A 26,175-nucleotide genomic window follows, 5' to 3' on the forward strand; every position below is an offset into this window, starting at 1 on the left:
GAATTGATTACAACATACTGTGTACTACACACACACACACACACACACACACACACACACACACACACACACACACACACACACACACACAAACCAGCATTCTGACCTATCATACCTAAGCTAATATTGCATTTGTGTCAGAGGCCCTCCTCTTATGACATTTACAGAAAAAGCTCAGGGGAGGTGCAAGAGGGGAGTCAGACAGGCATACACTCATACTTACATACACATCTACTGTGTCTCTGCCGCATGTAACATACTGTTAACCACCAAAAACTTTTTGGGATTTCAGAGCGCAATTGCTGAATGTCTTGAGAATGTCCTGACTATGAATTAAACACTCAGTGGATATACTTAAAATGGAAATAGCTGGGGTTTTTTTATTCAAGGCAGCAAAAACAAACATACATTACAAAAATATGTCACTAAAATATATATAAAATGTCTGTTATAACACTGATCAACAATCTGAAAGATGCAAAGAAACCAATTTATAACAAAATGCTCTGAAAATGAAAACAAATGTACAAACACACACACATGCACACACACATCTGCTCATAATACTTCGGTAATCCAACACAGTGTATAAACATTGGAACCACAAGAATAAAACTGGACAGAAAGGACACTTGCTGGTTCATCAAGATAATCATGTCAGCCAAGATGCTGGTGAAAAACTTAATTACTGGAAATGACTTCTAGCAAAGAAGCCATCAACAATGACTGAGCTGATGTCATTTCCAACATTATCAAACAATATGTGTCCACCATCTTACAGTAAGTATACGAGTGTAATTATATTGATTTAAATTCTAGCATCATCTGTTTATGCAATACAAACAGTAGTGTGGCTGTTGGGTTTATGAAGGTATACAAAGTATACAGTAAACAATGATAACAAAGACTGCTTTGTTGTTATTGCTTGTACATGTTGGTCTGCTTAGTCTCCTTTCACCAGGGAGAAAGTAACCCTCTCTATGTTTCTACAGAGCATTCAGGACACATACACACAACCGCATTATTGTGGACTAATGACCTGTTGCCTTAGACATTTTGAGACGCGCTGCAGCAGAAAAACTAATCATCAATGACTGCAAAGTGATTTTTGCCACTTTAACAGTTAAAATCAAAAGCCTGAAAATGTAATAGTTATGCTGACATGGCTGTCAGATGTTCATGATACTGCTATGGTAAGTGTGTCTATTGTAAGTATAAAGGTGTGTTGTACACACATACACACACACACACAGCACTGGGCAATGAGGCTGTGTGTGCAGACTTCTGTGTATGCATGTGTCCATTAATGTCCCGTGTGTGTGCATACATATTGAAAGTGTGAATTTTTGTGTGAGCACATGCTCTTGTGTTTCAGCAGGTGAGTCGACATGCACCTGTGTGTTCATCTAAGCATTGAGACTGTACTCCTGCTTATAGCAACAGGGCCGGCAGACAGCGTTGACTAAACCATTTCCCAGCTGTAAGAGGCAGATGATGAACTCCAGCACAGCTAGGCCCAGTAACACACACTGCAGAGTCACATTCCACTCTACGATATGAACCGGCTGAATACACTGTGACCAAGTCTCTGGTTGTAAGAGATACCTGGAACAGAGAAAGATCAGTCAGTAACAGCCAGAGTGAGGCATAAACAATGTAAAAATGTTGGTAGAAATGCAGCTGCTGTGTGTGGCATTATATTCTTAAAATGCTCTGCTCAAATACTAATGGGGTAGAGATGTCTGTAAGTGTACGCTGATGACTTCAACGACATAAGTAAGCAATAATGCATGACAAGGTGTCCTGTGATGCACAAAAAGAACATATAAGGTCAAGGCAAAGTCCATTATTTTCTATATTAGGGCACCTTGTTGTCTTGTATCACAGTTATACCACAACCATTTGCCACAGGCAAAAGACGGAACTGAGGAAATGTTTAAAGTTTTAATGTAGTCAGTTTTACCTATGGTTTGATCTGTTTCACCAGTACACATTACACAGCATGAAGCACTGGCGCATTTTTGCTATGGTTATTTGCAGTTCAATATACTTTGCATACTTTACATACTTGTGTGTCAAGTTTGACACTGACCTGTGACCATCAGACTAGCAGTTATAAGACAACTGCTAGTCAATCCTATACAGAGTAGCGGAGTACTGCTATAACACAGTAAAACAGGTGAATATCAAATTGAAAAATATCAAGTTGACACGAGTCCTTTAGCTGGACTGAAGTTGGTCATTTGGTTGACACTGTATGCACTGAAGACACATAGTTTTTAATTGTTAGCTGTTTCAGTCTTTTGTGATCATATGATGAACTTTTATGTATGGATAAAACAAGCAATTTCAAGATGTCACATGGCTCTGGGAAATTATGATGTACTATTTTTTGACATTTTATAGACCAAATGCTAAATCATTATCTGGATCATTAGTTGCAACCCTAGAAGACATGCATACTGTATGTGCACGTTCTCACACCACCATGCATGGTACAGTGTCTCCCTACCTGCCCCCCTGGTCTGCAAAGGGGTACGACCATCCCAAACGGGTGAAGCACTGGGGACCCTGCACCAAGGCAAACCCTGATATGATGAAACAGTAGCCAGACCCTACCAGACCGACCACAGCTGCCAACACTGACCCGCACATCTGGAGAGCAGCACAGACACACAAGTGATTTTAGAAAGGAACGTGCGTGTGTCGTGTATAAATATAAGATGTTTAATATATCCATTTCATAGATAAGTTACAGAGGCAGCTGCTATACCCACACACACACACACACACACACACACACACACACACACACACACACACACACACACACACACACACACACACGTACACATGCACAGCTGCAGCTGTGCATGTGGCTTGAGTGATGTGAGCCAAGCTTACTGTGTTGAGTGTTAACTAACAATGGAACCCTTGTTGAATTGTCATAGCTGGATTAGCATTAGCATTCCACCTCATAAGGACACAGTGTTAGGTGGTTTAGTGACAACTGTGCAGTATTATTTCCCAAGTGGTGAAGAAAAAAACAGGAAAATAGAAACACTATGAAGAGTCACAAAGCGTCAAAGACAGTTTTGGGGCAGAAAATGTCATATATTGATTTAAGAAAAAGGAGAATACCAACTGCAGCTGAAAAGCAGACCATAAGTAAAGGTCAACCAATCAGAAATAAAAGGATCAGCTCAGCATTTTATACCTCCTGTAGATTTTGAGTATTATTGATGGTTTGGTGAGTCCCTTACCATTAAGCTCTCATTCCAGCAGCAGCTACATTTTCCCAGAGTGATGAAGACCACACCTGGAACCAACATCTGGAAGCACAAAAAAGAATAATAATAATCACCATCCTTGTTAAAAGCAGGATTGTTCAGTTGGATATAACCTAAAAGACTTTTCACCTAGGAAGTAAACACATCGATAGTGACACAAGCAACATGAGGCTTTAATGTCCATAACACTATAAGCAAACATTTGATGGATTTAAGTTTGGCCTGAGGGTGTTGTCACTGTAAAAGTCAAGTTGTCACTGAAATCCGATGGAGTTTGTTTTTTATATGGGTCCCATTTTAGGATATGTAAGACTCAGCCATGTTCAGCCTTATACAACAGATTAGGCTCAGCTTTCAGCAGGCTCAGAAATATTTTGTCTGCATCAGCTGTGCTTAAGCCTTGCTGTGCTTTGAATGGAAGCACAGGCTAACAGTACGGTATGTAGCATGTCAAATAACATGGCAGAGGGTTAAAGTGCATAATGAGTGAACAGGGAGTTATTATGGATGCAGCCTTCAACTATTAGCATGCTATGTTAGCATTAACATAGAAAGGAGATTTGAAGATATGATCAACTTAATTGTTGCATAAATTCAAATTTTGACCTGTTGGTCCAATGATCACCAAAGTCATTAAGATTCATCCTCTTGGGGGCCATATTTAATGAAAATTGGTCACATAAACAGTCTGTTCTGTACCAACAGCTTAGGTACAGTGCAATTATGAGGAGAGAGAGAAATAATGGGAATTCCACATTTGTTTGTTTCAGGGTTGTATTCTTTTTCCTCTCCTCCTCCCTGCCCCAGCAGCCAAGGACTTTAAATTGCATCATAACAGTGGGAGGGAAGTTCCCAAGGCTTTACACACACACACACACACACACACACACACACACACACACACACACACACACACAAAGATCATAGGCATCGTTACATACACATCCTGGATGTCCTCCTGAAAGCGCTATCTTTTAGCAGAAGCAGACAGAGAGAGACTGACAATGCTGAGGGAAGTGCACAGCGAGAAAGGAAAGGAGGAAAAAGGAGGGAGGAAGAGTGAGGGAGAGGAAGACAGGGAGCTAAAGATAGATTTCTCTCAGAAGGTTTCAGTTTGCTCTTTGACTCTTTAGTGTTCTCATTTCCACAAAGAAAAGAAAAGCCCAAAGAGAAAAAATAAGGACAGCAAGACAAAAGTAATCGTAGCTCCTGTGTTTGCAGAGAGGTTGTTTTTCCAAGTAACAGATGCAATAAGAACATAAGAATACTTTATTTGAAGCAAGAGCCAAGCCATTATTTGAGATAGGCTCTTAAAGGGTTTTTTTTCCTAAATTCCCCTGATTTGAAAGGTATCATCATGTCTGAATAGCAGGCAGTTTGCTGCTGTTTGATGTTAAGACAAACTCAACACATACTTCACATTAGGAACATTCCAGAAGTTCAAGGCATGATAGCTTCACTTTTAATGTGAAACACCTGCAAGAAGCATCATTTTCAGTATGTGAAAGGAACATTTTAAGTCTTGGATTTGGATTTCTCGTCTTAATAATTCCTTTTATCATAGTTTTGCATCCTCTTCCAGTTTTGAAATGCTTGGTCTCCCATTTCTGTGCAGATTCATCAGCTCAAAAAATAAAGATTTCTAACGAGCCGTTTGGTACATTATGCCTGTTTTGACAGCTTTACACTAAACTTCTGCACAAATGAAGGATTAAATTGTCTTTCCTCTCCAAAAGAAAGACAAATATTTGTAGATGTATACTTTAAAAAACACTATTAGGCCAGATGTTAAAGTGGGAAAAGACACATGTCTGTCCATCCACTGTTTAATTTACTTTTCATGTACCAATTTCTTTGCAGTCTGTGTAAAATATTGAATCTATTCTAGATAGATGATCTATTTCTTGTCATGTGCTAAGATGCTCACCTGCACAGACAACAAACAAAGCACAAAAGAATCTAAATATTATAGAAAGTGAAGCTTTATATACCCAAGAAAAAAGCCCTGCTGGTCAACAAGGTTAATTTTGTCTGAGAAAGTACAATCTCTCCTCTGTTCCTCCTTAAAACCAAACTAAAAGAACAGCTCCTTTCTGCTCAGTCAGAGCATAACCCCATCAGATCAGCAGCATGTAGAGCAGACAGATTAACTGTGAACGCACACAACGCTCAATTGTTCTCAATGAACAACTGCAAATACACTCACACTGAGCAGTGTTGAAGGGGAGACATCTGACATTTAACCAATTTTTCATCTAAAATCATGTTTTCCGGAGCCTAAAGTCTATCATTAAATCAAAACGGTGGGAAAAAGAATGTAAAAGCATAAATGAGCATTGGCCGCATATGATAAACACTAACTAAGAAAAAAAGGCTTCAGTATACATACTAGTACACAATGTATCAACATGTACCATAGTCTATCTCAATTACCATTGAATAAAGGAGGTGATACGAGTTTTCAGTGAATGTGGCCTTAAAAGTACTTTTGGTGGAAAGTTTAGTGTCACATGGCTCACATACTGGCAAAGAATCTCATTCATTCTATAAACAGCCGTAAAGACAATTACTCACTTTGGTTCCAGATAAAAAGTGAATCTTTTACTTTTAATCTTTTAATTACTTTTAGTTTCAGTGAATTTCTCTGAGGTCCACCACATGATACCAGTGACCTCAGTTAAACCTGCATCCACATTGTTTTACCTTCCTCTGCCAGGCAAAATAATCCAATCATCCAATCCGATTATTTGTTTGGAAAGATGCTGCCACATTGCAGCAATACCAAAAAGTTCCACTCTTGTAAACAACATACCATAATGGTGTACAAACAGAAGCAATAGTCTGACTAATAATGACAGCTTATTGTCATATTCTTCTGAATTCCCCTGAATCAACACTCATAACATGTTGAAATAAACAGCCAAAACCTGCCACAAACACAGATTCTAAACTTTGAGTAAACATAAAGTTCATATTTGTAAAACAACAGGTCTGCACAACTAACTCACCCTCTGACAACGCACTGAAGTGGAAGAACATGGAGGAAAGGATGTGCACCAAGTGGATCTATAGCTATTATGTTTCAAGTTTTGAATTATAAATCATTTTTGTCTAAAATCTTGTTTTTTACTCACCAACAGTCCCCCTCCTCCAAGTCCACCAAAGTACCAGGTGTAGCTGGCCAGGCGGCCCTGCTGGATGTAGGTGATTTCTCCCATAGGAAACAGCAGAAGCAGGTTGGCCAGGATACAGCAGAGGGCCAGAGGCAGCAGGGCCAGACCCAGAGACCTGGCGAAACCCACGGAACAACACATTGCTCACCCAAAAACACTCACAACCGCCGGCAGAGAGGAGAGAACTGGAATGGATCAGGGAGAGCAGAGAAAGAGAGAACGAGGGGAGGGAAGGGTCAGAGCAGCTGGGGAGCCAGGAAATGAAAACTAGTGACGAAAGTCTGCTGTGTGCATGTGTGAGTGTGTGTGTGTGGAACAGATTCTCCTTCCTTACAGGGGGAGTTCTGCAATGACACAACGTGCGCCAGGAAACGCACTCACACTCACAGGAAGAGGCTGACCAACGGCTACACAGAGCTCAGCCAGAAATATGAAAAATCCCACGAGAGGGAGAGAGAGAGAGAGAGAGAGAGAGAGAGAGAGAGAGAGAGAGAGTGTGTGTGTGTGTGTGTGTGTGTGTGTGTGTGTGTGTGTGTGTGTGTGTGTGTGTGTGTGTGTGTGCGCGCGTGCGTACGTGCATTTCCCACAGCCTCTTAGCCAGCAGGGCCTCATAATACAGCACTCTAAAGAATTAATTTCCCCTGGAATGACTGAGTCACTGCAACAGGTCGACATGTTTAAATACATCAGCTTGTTTATTCCTAATATAGCATTTCCACATGGGGTACACACAGTATGTACCTTTTTCTTAATGACTACTTATTTTATTGATTATTATCATTTTGTCTATAGGATTGTTAAAAAAAATCAAAAAAAAATCTATCATGCTATTGCTTGTGCTGTCCAAAAAAAGTACTAATCTGTACTATACGAATAGCATTATATTAGAGCATCTTTTCACTTACAAGATAAAGAATAGGAGAAAGAACTCCAATGTCAAATCTAAAACCCACAAAGTATCTAGTAAACAAACAGATTGGTAGTAGCACAAAATGGAAATATTTCCTCAGAGCTGCACCTAATTTTAGTACTTGAGTAAATGTGATTAGTTACTTTCCAACATTTGCAAGGACATTGCTGAAGTATTAACTAGACGGTGATAAACATTACAGTCTATTAATGCTTTTGAGTGGGAAAAGACAAATCTTTATGGCAGCATTTATATAGTCTATTAAATCTGAATTAAGTGTTAAGACCTCAATGATTTAAGATTTTTTCACAAGGAACAATCTGATCCAAAATGTTTCATAGAAGTTCCCGAATTCAGCGTAGTGCCTATAGGTAAGGACGCCTCTTTGTAGGTCAGGATGATACAACAGCTCAGCAGGTCTATGTGGGGCAATAGGGCACAACATGACTCCTAATAGTGCTGTGTCAGAAAGGCTCTGTATGTGTACATATGTGTGTTTCAGGGGCCCAGCATGTTGTGAGCTTTTAATCCAGCAGGAATGCAGCATATCCAGATAAAGTGAGCTGTAAGCTTGAACTGCCACTAACTAACAAGCTGCTTCAACCAGTGTTAATTAAGGCAGATTATGTAAACCAGAGTGTGTTCGGGTGACAGAACACATGGCTCTTTATAGCAGTAAACGGCTGGTACCAGCTGGGCTTTGGAACCGTAAGGAGATCAACTAAGAAACAAAGTCCAACATCATGTTTCTACATCAACAGATTTGTGTTGATCATGTTTGAGCTTCCTGCTCCAGGATACAAGTGGTTTTCAAGCTGTTTACCAACTCACCCATATTTTCAACATCTTTTTTTTTTCACACAATCCAGGCCACTGCATATACTGTGATATAATTTATCCTGTCTGTCTGTCTCTATATTTATCCTGTCTGCGTGGTACGCTGAGAGGCGTCTCCCGACAGCTAAAAATTCGCTCAAAGATAAAACTCGTCCAGCGTGCTTGAAAGCATGCAGCAAAGAGCTGTGCCAGTGGAAAAGGCCATGCAGTCATCAAAGTGAAAACACTCTGGAAGTTTAATGCACTCTGTTAGTTTCATGGTAATCTGCATGATAAACTGTGGGATATCCTTAGCTGACATTTTGGGTTGGAGGTGACAGACCATTGCTCAGTGTCTGAAATAGAAATGGGTTTCCTCTGGGCTGCATGAATGTGCTCAGGAAATTTAATGGCAATGTGCCCATTAGACTGGTTTTTGATGGTGGTGCTGGAGGAAAGGTCAAAGAGGCAAATAATACAATGATTAACCCTCTTAGGGATTGACTATATTGTGAATATACATAGCAAACAATAAAATCCAACCACTAGTTGTTCATATGTCTTCTACAAGATGTACAACTTTACACTAAAGCACGCAAATAAACAAATAAACAACAACAACAAAAAAAACTATATAATATCTATAATACCATAATTCCTAACACTATAAATCACTCCTGTTAAAACATTGAACTTTTCTTTATGTATGAAGATATTTTGAGGCTCTTCATCAGGTACAGAGGAATCTGTAGAGGCCTATAAGACTATGAACAGAGAACCTTGACAACTAAACATCATTTGAAAATATTAATTTATTTGTCATTTATAAAAATGTACAAATTCATGAATAGATCCAGCACATTTCTTAGATCATTTGAAATACAGACTGTTAAATCAGTTTATTTCTAAAAGCACATACAAACATACTTTAGGAAAATGTTCCACTGACTGACCTGAGTGACATTCTTACATTTTCTAAACTCAATTTGTTTGGAAAAATGTTGCAGCTACAATTACAATTTATTGATAAAGGAGGACTTTATACTGCATGTAATGACATGATTCTCACTTCTAGCAAACATCAGATCAGCAGCAATTAATTAAAGAGACTAAAACACTAAAACAGATAATTATCTTAATCAAAAGACAGAGCTGAGGAAGGCCATCTTTGGTATGTAATGTAGTGTCACACAAAGATTTGTTTTCCTATTTGTTGTTCTGCATTAAGAGAGCAAACAAAAGATTCTCTATCTTATAAATGTGGAGGGACAAAATGACTGTGGTGCCAATGATTCCATCACAAACTAATTATGAAACGTGGTGATTAGTTTTAATTCAAACTGTTAAATGCATGTGAACTGCAAACATACAACAGATTCAATGCCTTGCTTTGATGCTGTGCTGTGACTGTGTTATAAACCTGAGTTGCTGTCAAGTTTCTACCTGATAATGAATTCAAGCAGCTAATTAATGAAGTTAATATTAACTGTGACTTATGTCACAGCCAAATATTTATTGTGTGAGCTCTACATCCCATATCTAGGAATTTGCCTACAGAAAGCTTTGGGATCAATTTATCTACGGGAAAGACGAGAGCAGGTCATATCTGTTTAGTACCCCTGAGCGCATCCATCCCCTCTGGGGTCTGATCCCGCCCACAGCACCCTGGATGGATGATCAGCTTGACTGACAGATGAGTTCCACCAATCCCCCATGGTGATGATCTGTCCCCGCCCAAACTGAGACCTGTTGTGGCCTGTGTGTTTCAATGAAAAGAAAAATGAAAAGAAATGCACCGATCCATGAAACTGTCCCATCTTTTATCTGTCACTGATGCACACTGTAAACCAAAACATCCTGCGTGTCATTAGCATGCTAAGATCATGAGATGAAGGCCTGTGGTTTGATGGTGCTCACAGAACAGGGCCTTACAGTTAGGCAGTAAAGAAGGTACACACAGGTCTATTCTCAAGTGATGAGCAGACAGTACATGTGGTTCCTTAAATTTACCATATTTTTTAATGAATGAATGATGTTAAAATCAGGAGTGTCATCACTTCAATCCCACATGAGACCAGTCCAAACAGGCCAGAAGTTTGTAAAAAGGCTCACAATGGCTTCACTGCCAAACTTGAAAATGAAGGGTAGTTGAACATAATTCAGACAGTTAGGAAGAACAGGTTCATTCTACTTTCCATTTTTCTATAACTGATACCCTGAAATAATATTAACAAATATTAATAAGAATTCATTTCAGGAATTCGGGCTGCACGGTGGTGCAGCAGGTAGTGCGTGTGCCTCACAGCAAGAAGGTAGCAGGTTCGATTCCCGGGTCGGGCCTTTCTGTGTGAAGTTTGCATGTTCTTCCCGTGCATGCGTGGGTTCTCTCCGGGCACTCCGGCTTCCTCCCACAGACCAAAAACATGCTCATTAGGTTAATTGGTGACTCTAAATTGCCCCTAGGTGTGAGTGTGAGTGTGAATGGTTGTGTGTATGTGCCCTGCGATCGGCTGGCGACCGGTCCAGGGTGTACCCCGCCTCTCAACCGTCGACAGCCGAGACAGGCTCCGGCCCCCCGCGACCCCGAAAGGGATAAGCAGCATAGAAAATGGATGAATGGATGCATTTCAGGAATTCAACATTTTACAGTTAATTTCATTAAAGGTGCAACATGCCCTAGAAAATCAGTACATCACTGCAGCATTCATTTTGTGACAGAGTTGTCCTTAATAAATGTCCAGGAGGACTAGCAGCCATAAGCTTCCTCACTGCTTTATACACTGTGTGTTACTGAGCTGGCAGATGGCAGAATCACACCAAATATGTTCACACTCTTCAGAAAATCCAGAGAGAAAGTTGAGGTCATCCAGAATTATGCCAGGGTAGGGAAGAGGAACTAATGACAACATCCTGTTTGTAATAGGAAGCTACAAAGTCTATGGGAAGTACAGTCTAATACCACTGATTTATGACTACCAGCTGTTTCAGCTTTGTCTATGAATGTCACTAGACATCAATATAACAATGAATGTAACCCCTGAACTTCTGAGTATGCTACATGTAGCACCTTTGCAAATTTCAATGACATCTTGCACCGCTGCTTATTAAGGTCATGTTCCCTTTTTTTTTAGTTTTCCATTTATATTTTATGAATGAATAAATGAGCCGACAATACCCTTAGACAATACCATGCAGCCACTCCAAACAGTAATGGTGTAAATAAATAACAGGCACCTGTGATTGGCCAGTTGACTTTGTGGCCCCGTCTTCTCAGCTCCTCAGCCACCTGCTGGTCAACCCCCTCCTCCAGATTAACCAACCACTGATCAGCTAAACATACAGAGTGTCCAATCAGAATATGATTTTGATCTTTAAGGCTTTATGAGCAGCACACAAGGTTGACACATACACTGTCTTCTTTTAACAAAACCCCAGAATTCTCATCTTGTGTACAGGTTCAGATAGAGTTTACAATGTGATATAACAATGGAGAGAGTTCATCTGACCACCACCCTACCATGTGATGAGGGAGGCAGGGACATCTTCTCTGGCTGAAACATGAAACATGAACAGTTTTCTGTACTATGTACTACTACTATCCTGTGACTATGCAGAATATGTGTGTGTGTGTGTGTGTGTGTGTGTGTGTGTGTGTGTGTGTGTGTGTGTGTGTGTGTGTGTGTGTGTGTGTGTGTGTGTGTGTGTGTGTGTGTGTGTGTTTTGGGGGGGCATACTTTTATGGTCATACTGTACATAAACTCTTGGTGCATCCAAAGCTTGTTGCGGATTCATCCCAAATTCCAACATGTTCAACAACACCTAAACACAAGGGCAACATCAGATAATAACTCACTCACACTCACAATAACATAATACTCTCATAACATTAAGTAAAGCAGCGTTTAGCAGACTTAAAAAAAAAGATGAAATACTCAAAAAAAAAGAGAGATCAGCGTTCATGACATACTAAGTTCATTTTCTGCACCTCAGTCTGCTCTTACAGCTTACCTGGACATGTCCTTGAGGTTGCATAAAAGCCCCCATCACCCCCAGTGCAGCTAGGAGTTGTGGCTTTTGTGATTTGGTTGCACAGTCGGTGAGAAGTGCAGGTATGATGGTGTGATACGGCCTCTTCCCCCCAGCGACACAATTAACATGGTCATGACGCAGAGAAAAGCTGGCACCCCGATTCTGAGAGATTGTATATAATGATACACATCAGACACCAACCTTTGAATCTCCTCATTTACTTCTATGCTTTTTTGTTTTAGTGTGTTTCTTGGAAGCATATTATCATGTGACCACAGACAATGTGTCTGTAAAAGTTTAGCCTGTAATTTAAAGAAAAAAAAAAAAAAAAAAAGTTTCCAGGACATAGAGACATATTTACACAGACACACACAAAGCACAAGCACACTATACATTCCTGGTCTTTTAAGCTAACGTTAGCATGTAAAACAGGATTATAAAATAGGAAAATTTGCAACCTCTTTATCCACGCCTGGTGTTTTACATGTTCTTGTTTGTCTTGGCTTCAGCAAACATAGACTGCACTCAGTTTGTCACCAAATATTCCCACACTTACACTGCTCACCTAATGTCACACTGAACTCTTCATCGAATTCCAATGATGTTGCGATCTACTCTGCAGTGATGAGACAACAGTACATCCCTACCTCACATGCACTCAAATGCACACTCATACCGTTTTTCTGACCCCTCAGACCTGTAGTGAGAATCCACAATCCTTTGGGACCAGCCCACTCCCAAAGCCCATATAGGTGCTGTTGACAAATGAGCAGGCATTGCCCTGACGGTCAATCACACAGAAATAGACTGTGTCACCTCCTGCCATCAGGCCAGGCTCCACTCCCTCCATGGCCCTACAGACACAAACACAAACAACAACAAAAACATGCATGAACCATTATTGTTGTTGCTGTTTTACTTTAGGAAAATCAGATATTTTAAGTATTCCTTAGAGTTTTGAAATGCACTGCCAGATAAATAATGAGGCAAGGTGGTCACTACTTATAACTAAATATAAATACTATATGTAAATTGGAATATAAACATTTTTATCATATATAGGAAAATAAAGGTCCCAAGCAGAAGCACATTGTCCCAGCTGCCAACTTCACATATTAGAAGTACCGGCTATAACTTAGATAATGTTTATGATGGTTTGCTTTCCCACTTCCTGCCCTCTCACAGCGCTGCCAGACTCTACGCTCCAAGCACAACAAAAAACCTCTCAGCCTGTAGTGCCACATATCCCTAATAAACCACACTCTTTGTAATTTAAGGCTATTATAATTAATATAAATGATGTATTACTATAATATAAAACAACAGCAGCATTTAGCACCACAGAATATGTGTGTGTGTGTGTGTGTGTGTGTGTGTGTGTGTGTGTGTGTGTGTGTGTGTGTGTGTGTGTGTGCGTAGGTGTTTACTGTATGTGCACATTTACAGATCATTATGTTGCTTTATACTTTTATTGTCTGTCTATTTCTCATAGTAATAATAAATCTAAGTTCAAAGTCTACAGTAAATACACACTGTTGCCAAAATAAACACACACGCACACACACACACACACACACAGAGCAGACAGAACAGTGGTGTTGGGACAGTGTCGCATGAAGGGATCGATCTAAGGTCAGTGGGAAGTGACAGTCTACAGTCCTATCTAAAGTCAACAAAGCACCACTGGTACGCAGTGGTACTAACAGACATACACCCTCTTACACACACAGAAAACGCACACACCTGTCCATGGAGATGTGCTGCGCTCGCTGATGGCTGTAGCTCTTGTCCAGTAAGATTTCCAGAGGGATGGTCACATGGTCTGGATCACCCAGATAACGCAGAGCATCTGTTAATGCCAAGCGCACAGCCTCCACCAGTACATGGATGTAGTCAGAGCTGTTATGGCCTTCAACTACAAACAAACACACACAAACACGCACACACACACAACCAATGAACAATGCTTAAATTTTGATGCAACAGATGAGTACAAAAATTTAGTATTGTTTCACTTTGAAGCAACAGAGGAAAGGATGACAGCAACTCAAATACAGCTGATAAATAAATGACTATAAAAACTTCATTATTACGTGATTTCATACATTTCATGTCATTTTTAGTGAACACAATCTAGTGTAATTTTCAAGTCAACATGTCATCGTCCAAAGCTCTAATTGCTGTGCTGGTCATCCCTCCACTTGCCAGAGATGAGTTTTCAGTCGGTGTGTTCAAACATACAGTGCTGTGTGTGGCAGAGGAATTCAAAGTTCTTTTGCTATAAACACTAGTGTGTTCTTTGTTGGGACCAGTTTGAGGTGGCATTCTAGTCCAAGATGAATCAGAGCGAGTGTGAGACGTATAGTGATTCATGTGTGATTCATGTCCCATGTGTCCAGAGACTGAGTCAGCTGTCACTGGCACTGGGTTGGTATCCTGAGGGCTGTCATTGTTCCTGATTGAGGATAAAAGCTAATGGAATTCGAATGGAGTCATTACACCAAAGTCGACTAGTTTTGCCATAATAGTGACGAGAATGAGAGTTTTTGTGAGTGAATATGGCTTTTTTCACATTTGGATATGTGACTGTGGGAAAACCACAGGTGTAAATACAAAAAAGCTGAGTTTCAGCATCCTGGTATTGTGCATGTTGGCTCACTGTTACACTATCATGGCTCACAGGGACACTTATGCTGCAATCCATTGTACTCATAACTCCAAAAATAATTACCTCCAGCATGGAAAAGTGCAGTGGAACAGTGATACTAGTCAGATTTCGAGGCAGAAACTCAGGAAGGATCCATCTAGCCCAAGTTTACTGACACAAATGCACCTGATGTCACAGTGAGTTTTACTTTAGACAGTGTTTGTGTAGTAAAACATGCTGTAACAACTTTGTACTTGCCACTTTCATTCAGTGGATTTGTGCTTGATTGAAATCTGAAGCTAAGATGCATGTGAAGTTCAGAGACTTGTCATACAAACATCAGTTTGTTGTGGGTGTCCAGGAGCCAAGATTTCTGCTGTCACCCAAACACAATAAGGGAGGAAGGAATTTTGTTTTTATGTGGTGCTAAACATGTTGCAAATATTGCACATTAATATCTATATTTGAAATTCTCTAGTATGACACCATGATGTATCTCTGCTGGTATGTTCAGCATGCCAGTGAATACCTTTGAGAGGGAAGTTCTCCAGGATGTTGAGCAGCAGCAGGGCAGCCAATCCCTGACTGTTAGGAGGAGGCTCCCACAGACGCACACCCTGAGCACACAATGGAGTCATTCCTTCCGCTGACCATGTTATCAAAATACAGATACAATAAACGACCATAGTCGCTGACCTCACCTTGTATTCTGTGCTTATGGGGGTGATGACCTCACTGTCATGGCTGCTGAGGTCATCCAGGGTCATGATTCCTCCATTTTGGCTGATGACATCAACAATGGCTTGGGCCACTCTTCCCTGGTAGAAAGCTGGCTTGCCACGCTCACCCAGCTCCTGATGACACACCGGTCCATCAATCAATCTAACTATCAATCAATCAATCAATCTATCTATCTATCTATCTATCTATCTATCTATCTATCTATCTATCTATCTATCTATCTATCTATCTATCTATCTATCTATCTATCAGCTGATCTCTTTGCATTTTGCTTTTCTGCTTTGCGTCCATATTTCAAAACCACAGTACACAATGCAAAAGGATTAAAACTATCATGTTTTATATGACGTAATGCGGCACGAGTCTAATTTGAAAGATATGTGGGTGACGTCTCATATCTACCAGTCCAATCAATGTTATCAAATGAACAGGACGCTGTGTGTGAATGTGTGATTTTTCACCACAAGGAAGTAACACACATTGTCATCGCTGAGGAATGACCATTATGATGCCATGGAAACCATCCATCAATGAGGCTGAGGTCAATGCTATTGTTTCTACTGTCTGAGGAACATGTGTGTGTGTGTGTGTGTGTGTGTGTGTGTGTGTGTGTGTGTGTGTGTGTGTGTGTGTGTGTGTGTGTGTGTATGTGGGGGCATTGGGGAGTTATCATGGGAGTACTTGGCAGTGTTCCTGCATTACTACTACTACTACTACTAAGCATATACCACTTTTGTTTGCTTGTCATAGGTATAAAAAGTGCAAAGTACAAACAGAGGCAGTGTATTTAGCCATTGTTTGGTACATTGTAATAATACAGAATTTGTGCTGCAGGAATGGTCTGTAGATGGTTTGGTACTTTGTCCACAATGAAATATTGACATTTGAATTAGCTGTCATCAAGATCTGTTGTACTATACTATAATATGGAGCCATTACTGTAGCAAAAATATACATAAATATGAGTGGAGAATTGTGTAAGAGTATCTCAATCATTGCTATATTTATGCCAAGCCAAAGATCTGTGACTTCATGTGACGATTTACAAATGTGTGAGGAGATTTGTTTGTTTGGCTAACTATACAGTCTACACATCACCAGTCAGTGGCCACACCAGTAATTTTAAGCGTGATGTTGGGCTGCGATTGTGTATCATTTTTCCAATCTACTTTAGATGTAACCAGGAAAATAGGTGCACTGAATTTGATATACTTACTGTTTATTATTAAAGTGTTTCTGGGGACAGGTGCCAAAAAGTGATAGCCCACCAAAAACTCATCTGCTTTAAAGATAAACTGTTTTTAAATTAACTGTTTTACATCAATGCTCTAATTCCTCTAAAACATTTTTTTGTTTTTACTATGACCACCTGTTCTTGTTTCCTTCTCCCCACTCCTCTCTTCCGACCATTTTATCTTTGCATTCCAATCATCGCTGTCTGCCCTTCCTTGTCCTGCTTTTACTGCCTACCCTCCACCCTTCCCCTTCTAGTTTCCTCATTTACTGTCCTTCCTACTTTGCCTGCTCAAGCACGATGTACACTCATCCGTCCCTCTGTCTACCTTGTTTTCGTTCATGGAGTCTAACACTTTCATGTGTTCAGGGTTAATTACCCACTATGCCCCTGGCTGCATCCAACGTTTTTCCATATAGAAGGTTAAGTCAAGTTTAGAAAAACAACTTCTGGGAGGATGTGGAACCAGTGCGCTGGTTTATCTGTGGCTCTACATTGTTCTGTTTCCTTCTTGTCTAAATAACACGAGTTCAGGAAAAACTCTTTCAAGGATTTACCTTCATAGTCTGGGCCAGGGCAGGGTTTCTGAATACCTGTCCACACCTGGGCGCATGACCATCAATCAGCAGGTCTCCACCTAGTTCCTTCCCAGCATCTCTCAGAGCAGACACCCAGTTCGCCCAGTGGTGAGCTGCTACCTCGGCAACAGGAAACCCCACCTCTGCGAGCTCCACCGCCCCGCTCAGCACCTCCTGCAAGGACAGCTATGGAAACAGGGAGAGGAAACACATGCTTATTACCTCATAGGAAAACTCACTGAGCAGGAAGTGTGAGTCATTGTTTTGAGATGAAATGTGTGTGTGTAAAATTAAACTAAAATTGGTTTGTAATTTCCTTTGAGGGCTTTCCAGACAGAAAAAAATCTAATAATTGTTATCAATTAGGGCAAGACAGGGGACACTTTTTCTGATGGGTCATAATTCCCTTAATATTCACTACTCACTGTTTTCAATTCAACAGTTTCCAAGACACATTCTGACAACAGAAAACAAACAGTGGTGAACTTTTAGAGAACATTTATCTCATCCCTTTATACGTGAGCAGGCACCACTGCTGTGATAGCAGTGTAGTGTAATGAGAGTATTTTAATTTGAGAAAAAATGAGTCATATATCTAATTCAAAACATTTAGAGCATGTTTTTGTGGCAAAACTATTTTTGCTGATTTCTCCTGCCATGAATCATCCTCCCTCTATGAGTCAAGAAAGACACTTTTTTTTTTTTTTTTAAATTTTGAGGGACTCACACCAGAGTTGAACCTTTACTGCTGTTTTAGATTACTGGACTGCTATTATTAAAGTCCAGTTGTAGCTGTACTGATATCATCACATTAACTACATTTACTTTGTATTTCAAGAATTCATGGGAATTAGAAGACTAACAGTCTGAGACCCACATTTTCCTGGATCTGTAGAAACTATAGATGGTGAAGATACTGTTGTTTTCACAAAAAAAGGTCCACAGAGCCCAAAGATAGTTTGTCCACTCTACGCTACTTTGGGCATGTTTGTGTTGGTGCTGTATGTCCATGTAGTTCCTTTTGCAGTGTTTATATTTAGGTAGTTTATTTCATGTAAATATGTTAGATGGCCCTAATGGGCTGCCTAGGTGCTGCAAAACACACATTGCAGTTCTATACAAATGGATGAACAAAGACACACACAGACAGTGTCAAACCTTGTGACTACCGAACAGCTGTACAGTATCACACCAGCATGCAGGGGCCCCTGGTACTGTGACATTCAAGGCATCAAAGGGTGAAGGAGGGGCCTCTGCACCGTAGCCACATTCTTCCAAGAAGTCCAGGGTTTGAGCCCTGGGTGAACGACCACTGAGGACACAGAGAGAGGCTCTGTGAATCATTCTGAATTATGAAGAAACAACCACAGTGAGAGAGAAGAGTCTCCACCTGCCGTTAATCGCTCTGATGTCTCCAGTGTCTCCACTGTAGAACAAGCAGAAGGCATCTCCACCAGGGCCAGTGCTGCAGGGCTCTGTTACCGCCAGCGCTGCTGCTATGGCAACTGCAGCATCTGCTGCATTACCACCACGCTTCAGGATGTCTGAACAGAAATACACATCCATGTGTGATTAAAAAACATTTTAGCACAAAACGATTAACTGATTAATCGAGAACACTAGTTGTATGTTCTTTAATGAATATAAGCTACTGTCACACACAGTATGGGGTCTGACAGCACTTATGTGCTGTGTAAGTATGAAAACAATATCTTCTGCACCAAGTCATCATAGTGTTTTGGTGTTTAGGTTAATATGTCCAGGCCCACCCAGCACTTTCAATCTCTTTCTCTCGCTAATGTTCTGTGTTTCTGTCCTTCTCCTTCGTGGCAGCTGTTCTAATCGTTCAGTAACTACTTCTTTAGCTGTTTAGCTCGAGATTTCCATGGCAACTGATTTGCACTCACCCAGTCCTATACTTGAAGCGAGCGGCTGGCTGGACGCCGCACAGCCGTGTAAACACACCACAGGTGACCGACGAGAGGAGAAAGTCAGATCGGTATCCATCCCGCCTTAACTGTCAGCGACTGTTTACAACAGCAGGGTAAAATAAACAGACAAACTAAAACTGTGCGGGACTTTTAACTCCAGATCGGTTACTCGGGGATCGATTGTGTTTGGCTCAACTAGGAAAGGCAGCAAAGACAAGCGGATGCCAGATTACATCGATTGATGTTTCAGCATCAGAAATGGCTTTTTGTTTGAGGATTTGAAAACTGAAATCTTGCAGCATGTTTATTCTTATTCTTCGGCTTCTTTCTCCTTATATTAAGAGTCATTTTTATCATTCAAGAGACCTTTTGTTACTGTACTGTACTTTGTGTTTAATGGCCACATGACTCAGCTGGGTGCATGTGTATGTGTTTGTCTTTTCCATCACACAGAGAGCAATTCACAATCAGTGATTTTATGATGGATTCCTTGTTTAGCCCAATTAGTAACAGACGTGGTAAAGTGATATCCAGGCATAATTGCAGTCATTTGATCTTCAATTTGTTCTTCTACTAGTTTTGTTTTGTTTTGTTTGACAGTTTCAATGTGTTGTTATTATGGATTAACTGATGAAGATGAAGAAGTCTTTCTTGTTACTCACTAAACCAGTGGTAGGTGCAGGTCAGCCATGAGGGCTCTGCTGGATCGATCAACTGTCCATCATTTCCTCTTCTGTCTCCATGCACACTAAACATATGGTAGATCATTAACCCCTGCCTTCACTGGTGTGTCTGTGTGCACAAAACAGTGATCTCACTCACAGAGACAGGGTGGGTGGGGTGGCGGGTATAAAGGCTCAACTCTAGCACCAACCATCCTAAGAAACAGGACAGGTGAGGCAGACAGGATCATTCAGGGGATTCAGTAAAGTGGATAGAGCTTTTCAAAGGAACAACCAAGGTTGAGTTGGAAATTGTGTTGGGAAGCTGCAGGTGAAGGGTTACTATTCTCGGGCATCTCACACCCAACTGAAGTGGAAAGGACCAAGACTGGACCAGATTTAAGTCTAGACCTCAGTTTCAGAACCAAGACATCCTTACCTTGTCAGTTTGATATAATTCAGTTAAAAATATCAGGATAAGCAGAGTCTTGAAGCCCACACGATATTTTTAAAACCCAAGGAGTTGTACTAGCAGAGGAGGTTGAAACATCAGTGTCAGAATGTGTTCAGGCAGTTTTGCCAAGTGTCTGGGGATCACTCTGATGCCTCTGTCGATTGTGTGTGTGCTGTGTAACATCCTGCTCTTCTTCCCTGGGGGAAAGTCTGTGGAGAGTGAACACATCACAGAGCAAGTCTGGTATTTTGGAGGCATCCTGGGATCTGGAGTGCTGGTGAGTATGTTAAAATTACAATGCAATGTCTGGTGAAATCCACAATGCCACTATTGATTGATTGAGTCCAGGATGCACTGTGCCTAATATATGTTGCTTTTATCATCGTTGAAAACAACTTTTCTGGATTCTTCTGAATTTTGTACAGTTTTTCAGATTTTATAAGTTGCTAATATAGCAGACGTACAGCATATTGTCATCATTATAGCATCCATGTAACTCATGAACACAGTAAATTGTGAACACAACAAAAATTCATCAGGGCTGCAACTCACAGTTATTTTCATTCTAGATTACTCTGCAAATTATTTCCTTGATTAGTTGATTTATTGTTTATTCAATAAAATGTCTGAAAAAAAAATGGTGATCCAAAGGTCAGATTGCTTGTTTTGTTCGATGAACAATCCAGTGCCTAAAATTATTCAGTACTCATCACAAAAAAGGCAACTGAAGAATGTTTTTGCCGAAACTAACTGTTTCAGCTCTAAAATGTATACACCCAGTTGTGCATCACCTGAAAGAATTAAGGATTTCATGAGATCTTGTACAGTCCAGCTAGTTCACATTAAAAATTTTGGAAATACAACAGAAGATTATCATAGAAATGCTTCCTAAAGAATCTATGCATCAGCCACTATGTCTAGAATTATAGATGGGATTTTATCATTCTGATTGCATATTTGCAATGGCAAATGGCACATTTAGGTGTTGAATAATACTGGTTATCTTAATAATTAATAATTAATTGGGACGTTCATTTCCTCCTGCAAACAGCAGAGGAACAAAGGCTTCATCTGCTCAGCTGTATCATGTCTGTGTTTGTGTGTGTGTGCATGTTTGGGCCACAGATGATATTTCCAGCTCTGGTCTTTCTGGGTCTGAAGAACAATGACTGCTGCGGTTGCTGTGGCAACGAAAGCTGTGGGCGGAGATTTGCGGTGAGAAGATGTTTCCCTGTTTAACTTCTCGCCATACTGAAATGATTATTCACAGCTGTGGCTTTCAAAAGTCAGAGGACAGGATGATTAAAATGGGTCCCATAATAATTCTGCAGAAACAAAAGTCTAATGTAGTAAGTATTCACATGCCTCAGTATTCCAGGGCAGGCTTAATAAAACACTGAGGATTTGATGTTAGCCTATTTTAGAAATGCAAACAAGATGGTCTGATGGCTTAACAATCGAGGTTGTTTGCAGGCACATTATCAAAACACTAAAACTGAAGCAGTTAAATGGAGTTCAGCCATCATTAATTTTATTATGTCCATCTGTGCTTTTTCCCACCGTTACGTGTCAAAATGCCTTCACTAAAAAGGGCCTATTAAACTAGCCTGTTGCTCATGCAATGAGCTCAAATCACATGACGCCCAAGAACCCAAAAAGTCTTTGTTCTGTGTACATCCTTCACAAAGCCATCGATTAAAAAATAGCCATTCATGCAAAAGGACATTTAGCCAGAGAACAACACCTGCACAGGAAGAAGAACTTGTGAAAGGGCTGCCATGCTTGGGCAGCTCATCACTTTTGATATTTGCCACCAAGAACATAAGGTGAATGGCAATTATTTGTTGCCTTTGCAAGTCTTTGCATTTAATTGGTGTTCATTTTGAATTGAAAACAATTGGATTGAGAAAATCAAATTTGGGTTATCAGATTATGAAATACCATTTGCACTGTAAGTTAACCTAAGTTAAAACATTAAAAAGTTATGGTTTATTTTGCTCTTATTATTATCAGTAGCTTGTTTGCCTTTGGGCCACATTGTTGTCTTTATATCAAGTAAACAAGTAAAGTGACTTCTTTCTGAAAATAGATTTAAAAAATATTAAATTCATGGGCCTCGATGATATATTCATGTGTTGCTGTGTTGCATTTCCACTCCACTCCCTACCTCCACTTTCACCTGTTAACAGTTAAGTCTAATGACTGTGAGCATGTCAAACAAACACAATGACACTATGTACACACCCTGCATGATTTACACAGCAATAAATGCCACACACACACACACACACACACACACACACACACACACACACACACACACACACACACACACACACACACACACACACACACACACACACACACACACAGAAATTGATGACATTTCCATCACCGTAACAAGAAATTCCCCAGATGGGAGTTTCACATGACTTTAACACACAGAGCGTGTATTGTTCTGGTTCGGACACACATACTGATCAATACTTCAGGAATGTGTAGGTGTGTGAGAGTGTGTGTGTGGTCCAGCAAAGAATCAGCAAACAAAAGTCTGTCAGATTACAGTACACACACACACACACACACATACACACACACACACACACACACACACACACACACACACACACACACACTTGGTGCACCATCTTGGTGCTCTCTTCATGACCCTCAGCCTGTTCTCTGCACACCCAGAGAATAACTTCATTGTTGTCACAAAGGTTCAAAGAAAGATTGTTAAAAGTATTGATTCTCAATAACTGTTCTCTCTCTGTGTGTAGATGCTGAGCTCCATACTGTTTGCAGCTGTGGGTGTTTTGGGGGCTGGTTATTCAGTCATAGTTTCTGCTGTAGCCATTAACCATGGACCGGAGTGTGTGGTTTACCGAAACAGCACAGACAAGTTGTGGAGCAGTCCGTTCTCAAATGGGTGAGACACACAGCCCTATTAAGTCTTAAAACACTTATTCTAAATACCATTGCAAAGATGGGACATGTAGCTTACTGCAGTGACAAACCTAAACCACATTTTCAGTGCCATGGAAATCAATCAACAAATTTGAATTTTACTTTTCATAATTAGTTTTTGTGAAAGGAATAGATAGGCATTTTGGGGGCTGCACCACTCACAGGTATGTGCAATAACTGTGGAGCAAAAGCTGGGAGTCTGCAGCTCTGGTGGCTGACAAGGACCAGGGCCGGCTACCTGGCTCTGTTGCTACGCTGGTTCAAAAATGTTATTATAGCCATAAAATAATATGAATATTGGGGGGACCAGATCTAGTTATTTTCTGCATGTGTTGTCAACCAATGAGGGCCACCAGTAAAAGCCAAACATATTCTACCCTTACTACCATCAGTAACAATAACAAAAAATATTTTTCATGAAACTATGTATTATAAACTATGTACCACCCCAGGGTCCTCATGGACCACATGCCTCTGGTCTTTGTGCTAAGTGAAGCTAACTGACTCACACTTCTAGCTCCATAACCCACTTAACTCACAGACATGAGAGCGGCATTAATCTCTGAAAATAAGTGAAAAATTGTATTTCCTAAAGTGTCAAACTGTTTCTTTAACAGACTGGTTGTGGATGTAGAACAAAATGAAGGAGAGTAGCATTTTCCCATTCAAAGATGCACAGACACAAGGGGGCTGTTCCAGCTTTGGCTGGACTGACTGATGTTTCTGCTGTTTTTGTCCAAGGTCCAGTTAACCACTGTAGAGCTCTCCACAGCTCATTATGTGATGTCTTACAACACAGCAAAACAACAACAAAAAGCTCCCAAAAATTTAAGCTGTATACCACTTTGCTCACTCACTAATCAACCTGCTCTGCGCAGGTTTAAAGTGTCTACACATAAAAACATATCTCTTTTTCTCTGTCTCTTTCCAGTGACTACCTGTCCAACAAAACTGCCTGGTCGATTTGTTTAGAGCCTGCCGGTGTGGTGTCCTGGCATCTCTCTCTGTTCTCTGTGCTGCTGGTCATGGGTTTAATCCAGATGGCGCTGTGTGCCGTGCAGGTGGTGAATGGCCTGCTGGGAGCTCTGTGCGGAGACTGCTGCGGCTGCTGTGGAGGGGTCAGTATCTAGACTGAGATGAGATGAGTGTAGTTTAGTCTTTTTATTAAAAGAACTGGATGCATTTGAAGGGAAATGTGCACATTTCAGTTACTATATTATTATTATTAACATTGCAGCCATAAAAGAAACACAGGTGTGAGAAAAGATATGACTGTGAGGAAATAGATATTTTTTCTTTTGGATTCTTTTCCAGAAAAACACTGATCAAAACTGTAGATAAAGGAAGTTTAAATAAGCTTGCTTACCTGGTAGAACACTTTATTTATTCAAACAATTAAAATGTAATTGAGATTCTGTATATTGGCCATTTATTTCAAATTTCAAACTTAGTTAATGAGTTATTGTAAGATAACTTTTATTTACTAACTAAGTGAATTATGCAACTGCTCATAGCTTTAGGATTGGTGTTAGTAAACAGAGATGGACTCCATTTTTAGAATAAAACACATGAAAATGTTGATAACGTTTGTCTTTTAGAGTGACGGAGCTGTCTGAGCACTTCCTGCAAGAGTCTGAAGACGGCTGTTTCCTGTGTTTATTCTGAGGATGACAGCAGTCTCTTGCTTTATATCATGTTTCTGCATAAGAGCTCATTGATTACATTGTGTGTATTAAAGACACTGGTGAAATGACAGAGCTCTGCTTTAAAGGGCTTCCCTTTTACTCTGCAGCAAACATTAATTCCTCCATTTTATCTTCTTAATAAATCTTTTTTTTTTTTCCGCTTTAACTATTTTCCAACACTAAACACTGTAGTGAATAATGTTCTTCATGTGCATTTATTTGTATCAGTTTTTGAAAATAATGAATAAATATCCTATTTTTGATATATGAGATATATATGAGAATCAGATGGGAGCACAAGACAGCATAGCGTCATGTTACTGCTTTGCATTATTTTTGCTCTTTCTCTTTTCAGATATTTCTGTTGCATGACTGCCCCCTGCTGGGCATGTAGGTGTTGTAAGCATGCGTATGATGGGGGTTTAACAGGTTGTAGAAATAGACTCACATGATTACAATCTTACATCGTGTATCTTGTCATCAGTAGTCATAATGAATGTGTTTAAGTGTTTTTGTTGCATCGTTCACTGTAGGGGTGGATGTAACTGTCACTCAATCACCTTTCTTTCATGCAGGCTTACACATGTAGACCTCCTCATGAGGCAGTAACTTGTCTGATGTGTTATTAAAGTATAGTAAAGTATGACTTTCTGCAAGTCTATTGATGACTGATCTGATCCCATGATGTTTACTGAAGAATTTGTTATTTTTTACTAACATCAGCAGCCAGCGGTAATTACAGTACTAACAGTTCATGGACATTAAATATCACTGGGTTAAAAATTGACCCAGCATGGGTCAATATAGACGCAACGTCGTGTTGTTATGATGTGCATTTAACCCAGGACCCATGGGTAGAACACCACACAACAGAAGGATTGTTTTGATCCAGTAACTCAGCAGTAATGGAAGTGTAGCACCAACACTGGCTAAAGTTTACCCAATGTTGGGTCGGTGCTATATTGACCCAGGCTGGATCAATGTTTAACCCAGTGAATTTTAATGTGTGCAGAAAAAAGTAACTTATGACAGTTTATTGACATTTGAAAAACCACAGA

General features: G+C 40.2%; 3 protein-coding genes across 6 annotated transcripts; 1 reads left to right on the plus strand and 2 right to left on the minus strand.

Annotated features, from left to right (window-relative positions):
* Positions 1-351: 351 nt before the first annotated feature.
* tm4sf18 (transmembrane 4 L six family member 18) lies at positions 352-6,881 on the minus strand. Of its 2 annotated transcripts, XM_070960009.1 has the most exons (5): positions 6,798-6,881; positions 6,425-6,648; positions 3,264-3,332; positions 2,513-2,655; positions 352-1,605 (listed from the first exon to the last, which is right to left on the minus strand). In XM_070960009.1, the coding sequence occupies exons 2-5, from the start codon at positions 6,602-6,604 to the stop codon at positions 1,407-1,409; spliced, it is 591 nt and encodes a 196-aa protein (XP_070816110.1). In that variant the 5' UTR covers positions 6,605-6,648; positions 6,798-6,881; the 3' UTR covers positions 352-1,406. The 2 variants fall into 2 exon arrangements, with proteins under 2 accessions (XP_070816110.1, XP_070816109.1); XM_070960008.1 differs by lacking the exon at positions 6,798-6,881 and having other exon boundaries at positions 6,425-6,788.
* A 2,572-nt stretch (positions 6,882-9,453) lies between these two features.
* On the minus strand, positions 9,454-19,531 carry LOC139330293 (glutathione hydrolase-like YwrD proenzyme). Of its 3 annotated transcripts, XM_070961127.1 has the most exons (12): positions 19,326-19,531; positions 18,809-18,962; positions 18,577-18,730; positions 17,398-17,604; positions 15,567-15,719; positions 15,395-15,482; positions 13,962-14,133; positions 12,916-13,072; positions 12,198-12,380; positions 11,924-12,008; positions 11,424-11,519; positions 9,454-9,945 (listed from the first exon to the last, which is right to left on the minus strand). In XM_070961127.1, exons 1-12 carry the CDS (start codon positions 19,423-19,425, stop codon positions 9,800-9,802), a joined length of 1,695 nt encoding a protein of 564 aa, XP_070817228.1. In that variant the 5' UTR covers positions 19,426-19,531; the 3' UTR covers positions 9,454-9,799. The 3 variants fall into 3 exon arrangements, with proteins under 3 accessions (XP_070817228.1, XP_070817232.1, XP_070817231.1); XM_070961131.1 differs by lacking the exon at positions 18,809-18,962 and having other exon boundaries at positions 18,567-18,730; positions 19,326-19,461; XM_070961130.1 differs by lacking the exon at positions 19,326-19,531 and having other exon boundaries at positions 18,567-18,730; positions 18,809-18,948.
* A 49-nt stretch (positions 19,532-19,580) lies between these two features.
* tm4sf4 (transmembrane 4 L six family member 4) lies at positions 19,581-25,768 on the plus strand. The gene is made up of 5 exons (XM_070961337.1): positions 19,581-20,742; positions 21,591-21,680; positions 23,246-23,394; positions 24,364-24,550; positions 25,031-25,768. Exons 1-5 carry the CDS (start codon positions 20,572-20,574, stop codon positions 25,046-25,048), a joined length of 615 nt encoding a protein of 204 aa, XP_070817438.1. The 5' UTR covers positions 19,581-20,571; the 3' UTR covers positions 25,049-25,768.
* The last annotated feature ends 407 nt before the right edge of the window (positions 25,769-26,175 follow it).

Source organism: Chaetodon trifascialis, chromosome 4, assembly GCF_039877785.1.
Source record: "Chaetodon trifascialis isolate fChaTrf1 chromosome 4, fChaTrf1.hap1, whole genome shotgun sequence".
Taxonomy (NCBI): domain Eukaryota; kingdom Metazoa; phylum Chordata; class Actinopteri; order Chaetodontiformes; family Chaetodontidae; genus Chaetodon; species Chaetodon trifascialis.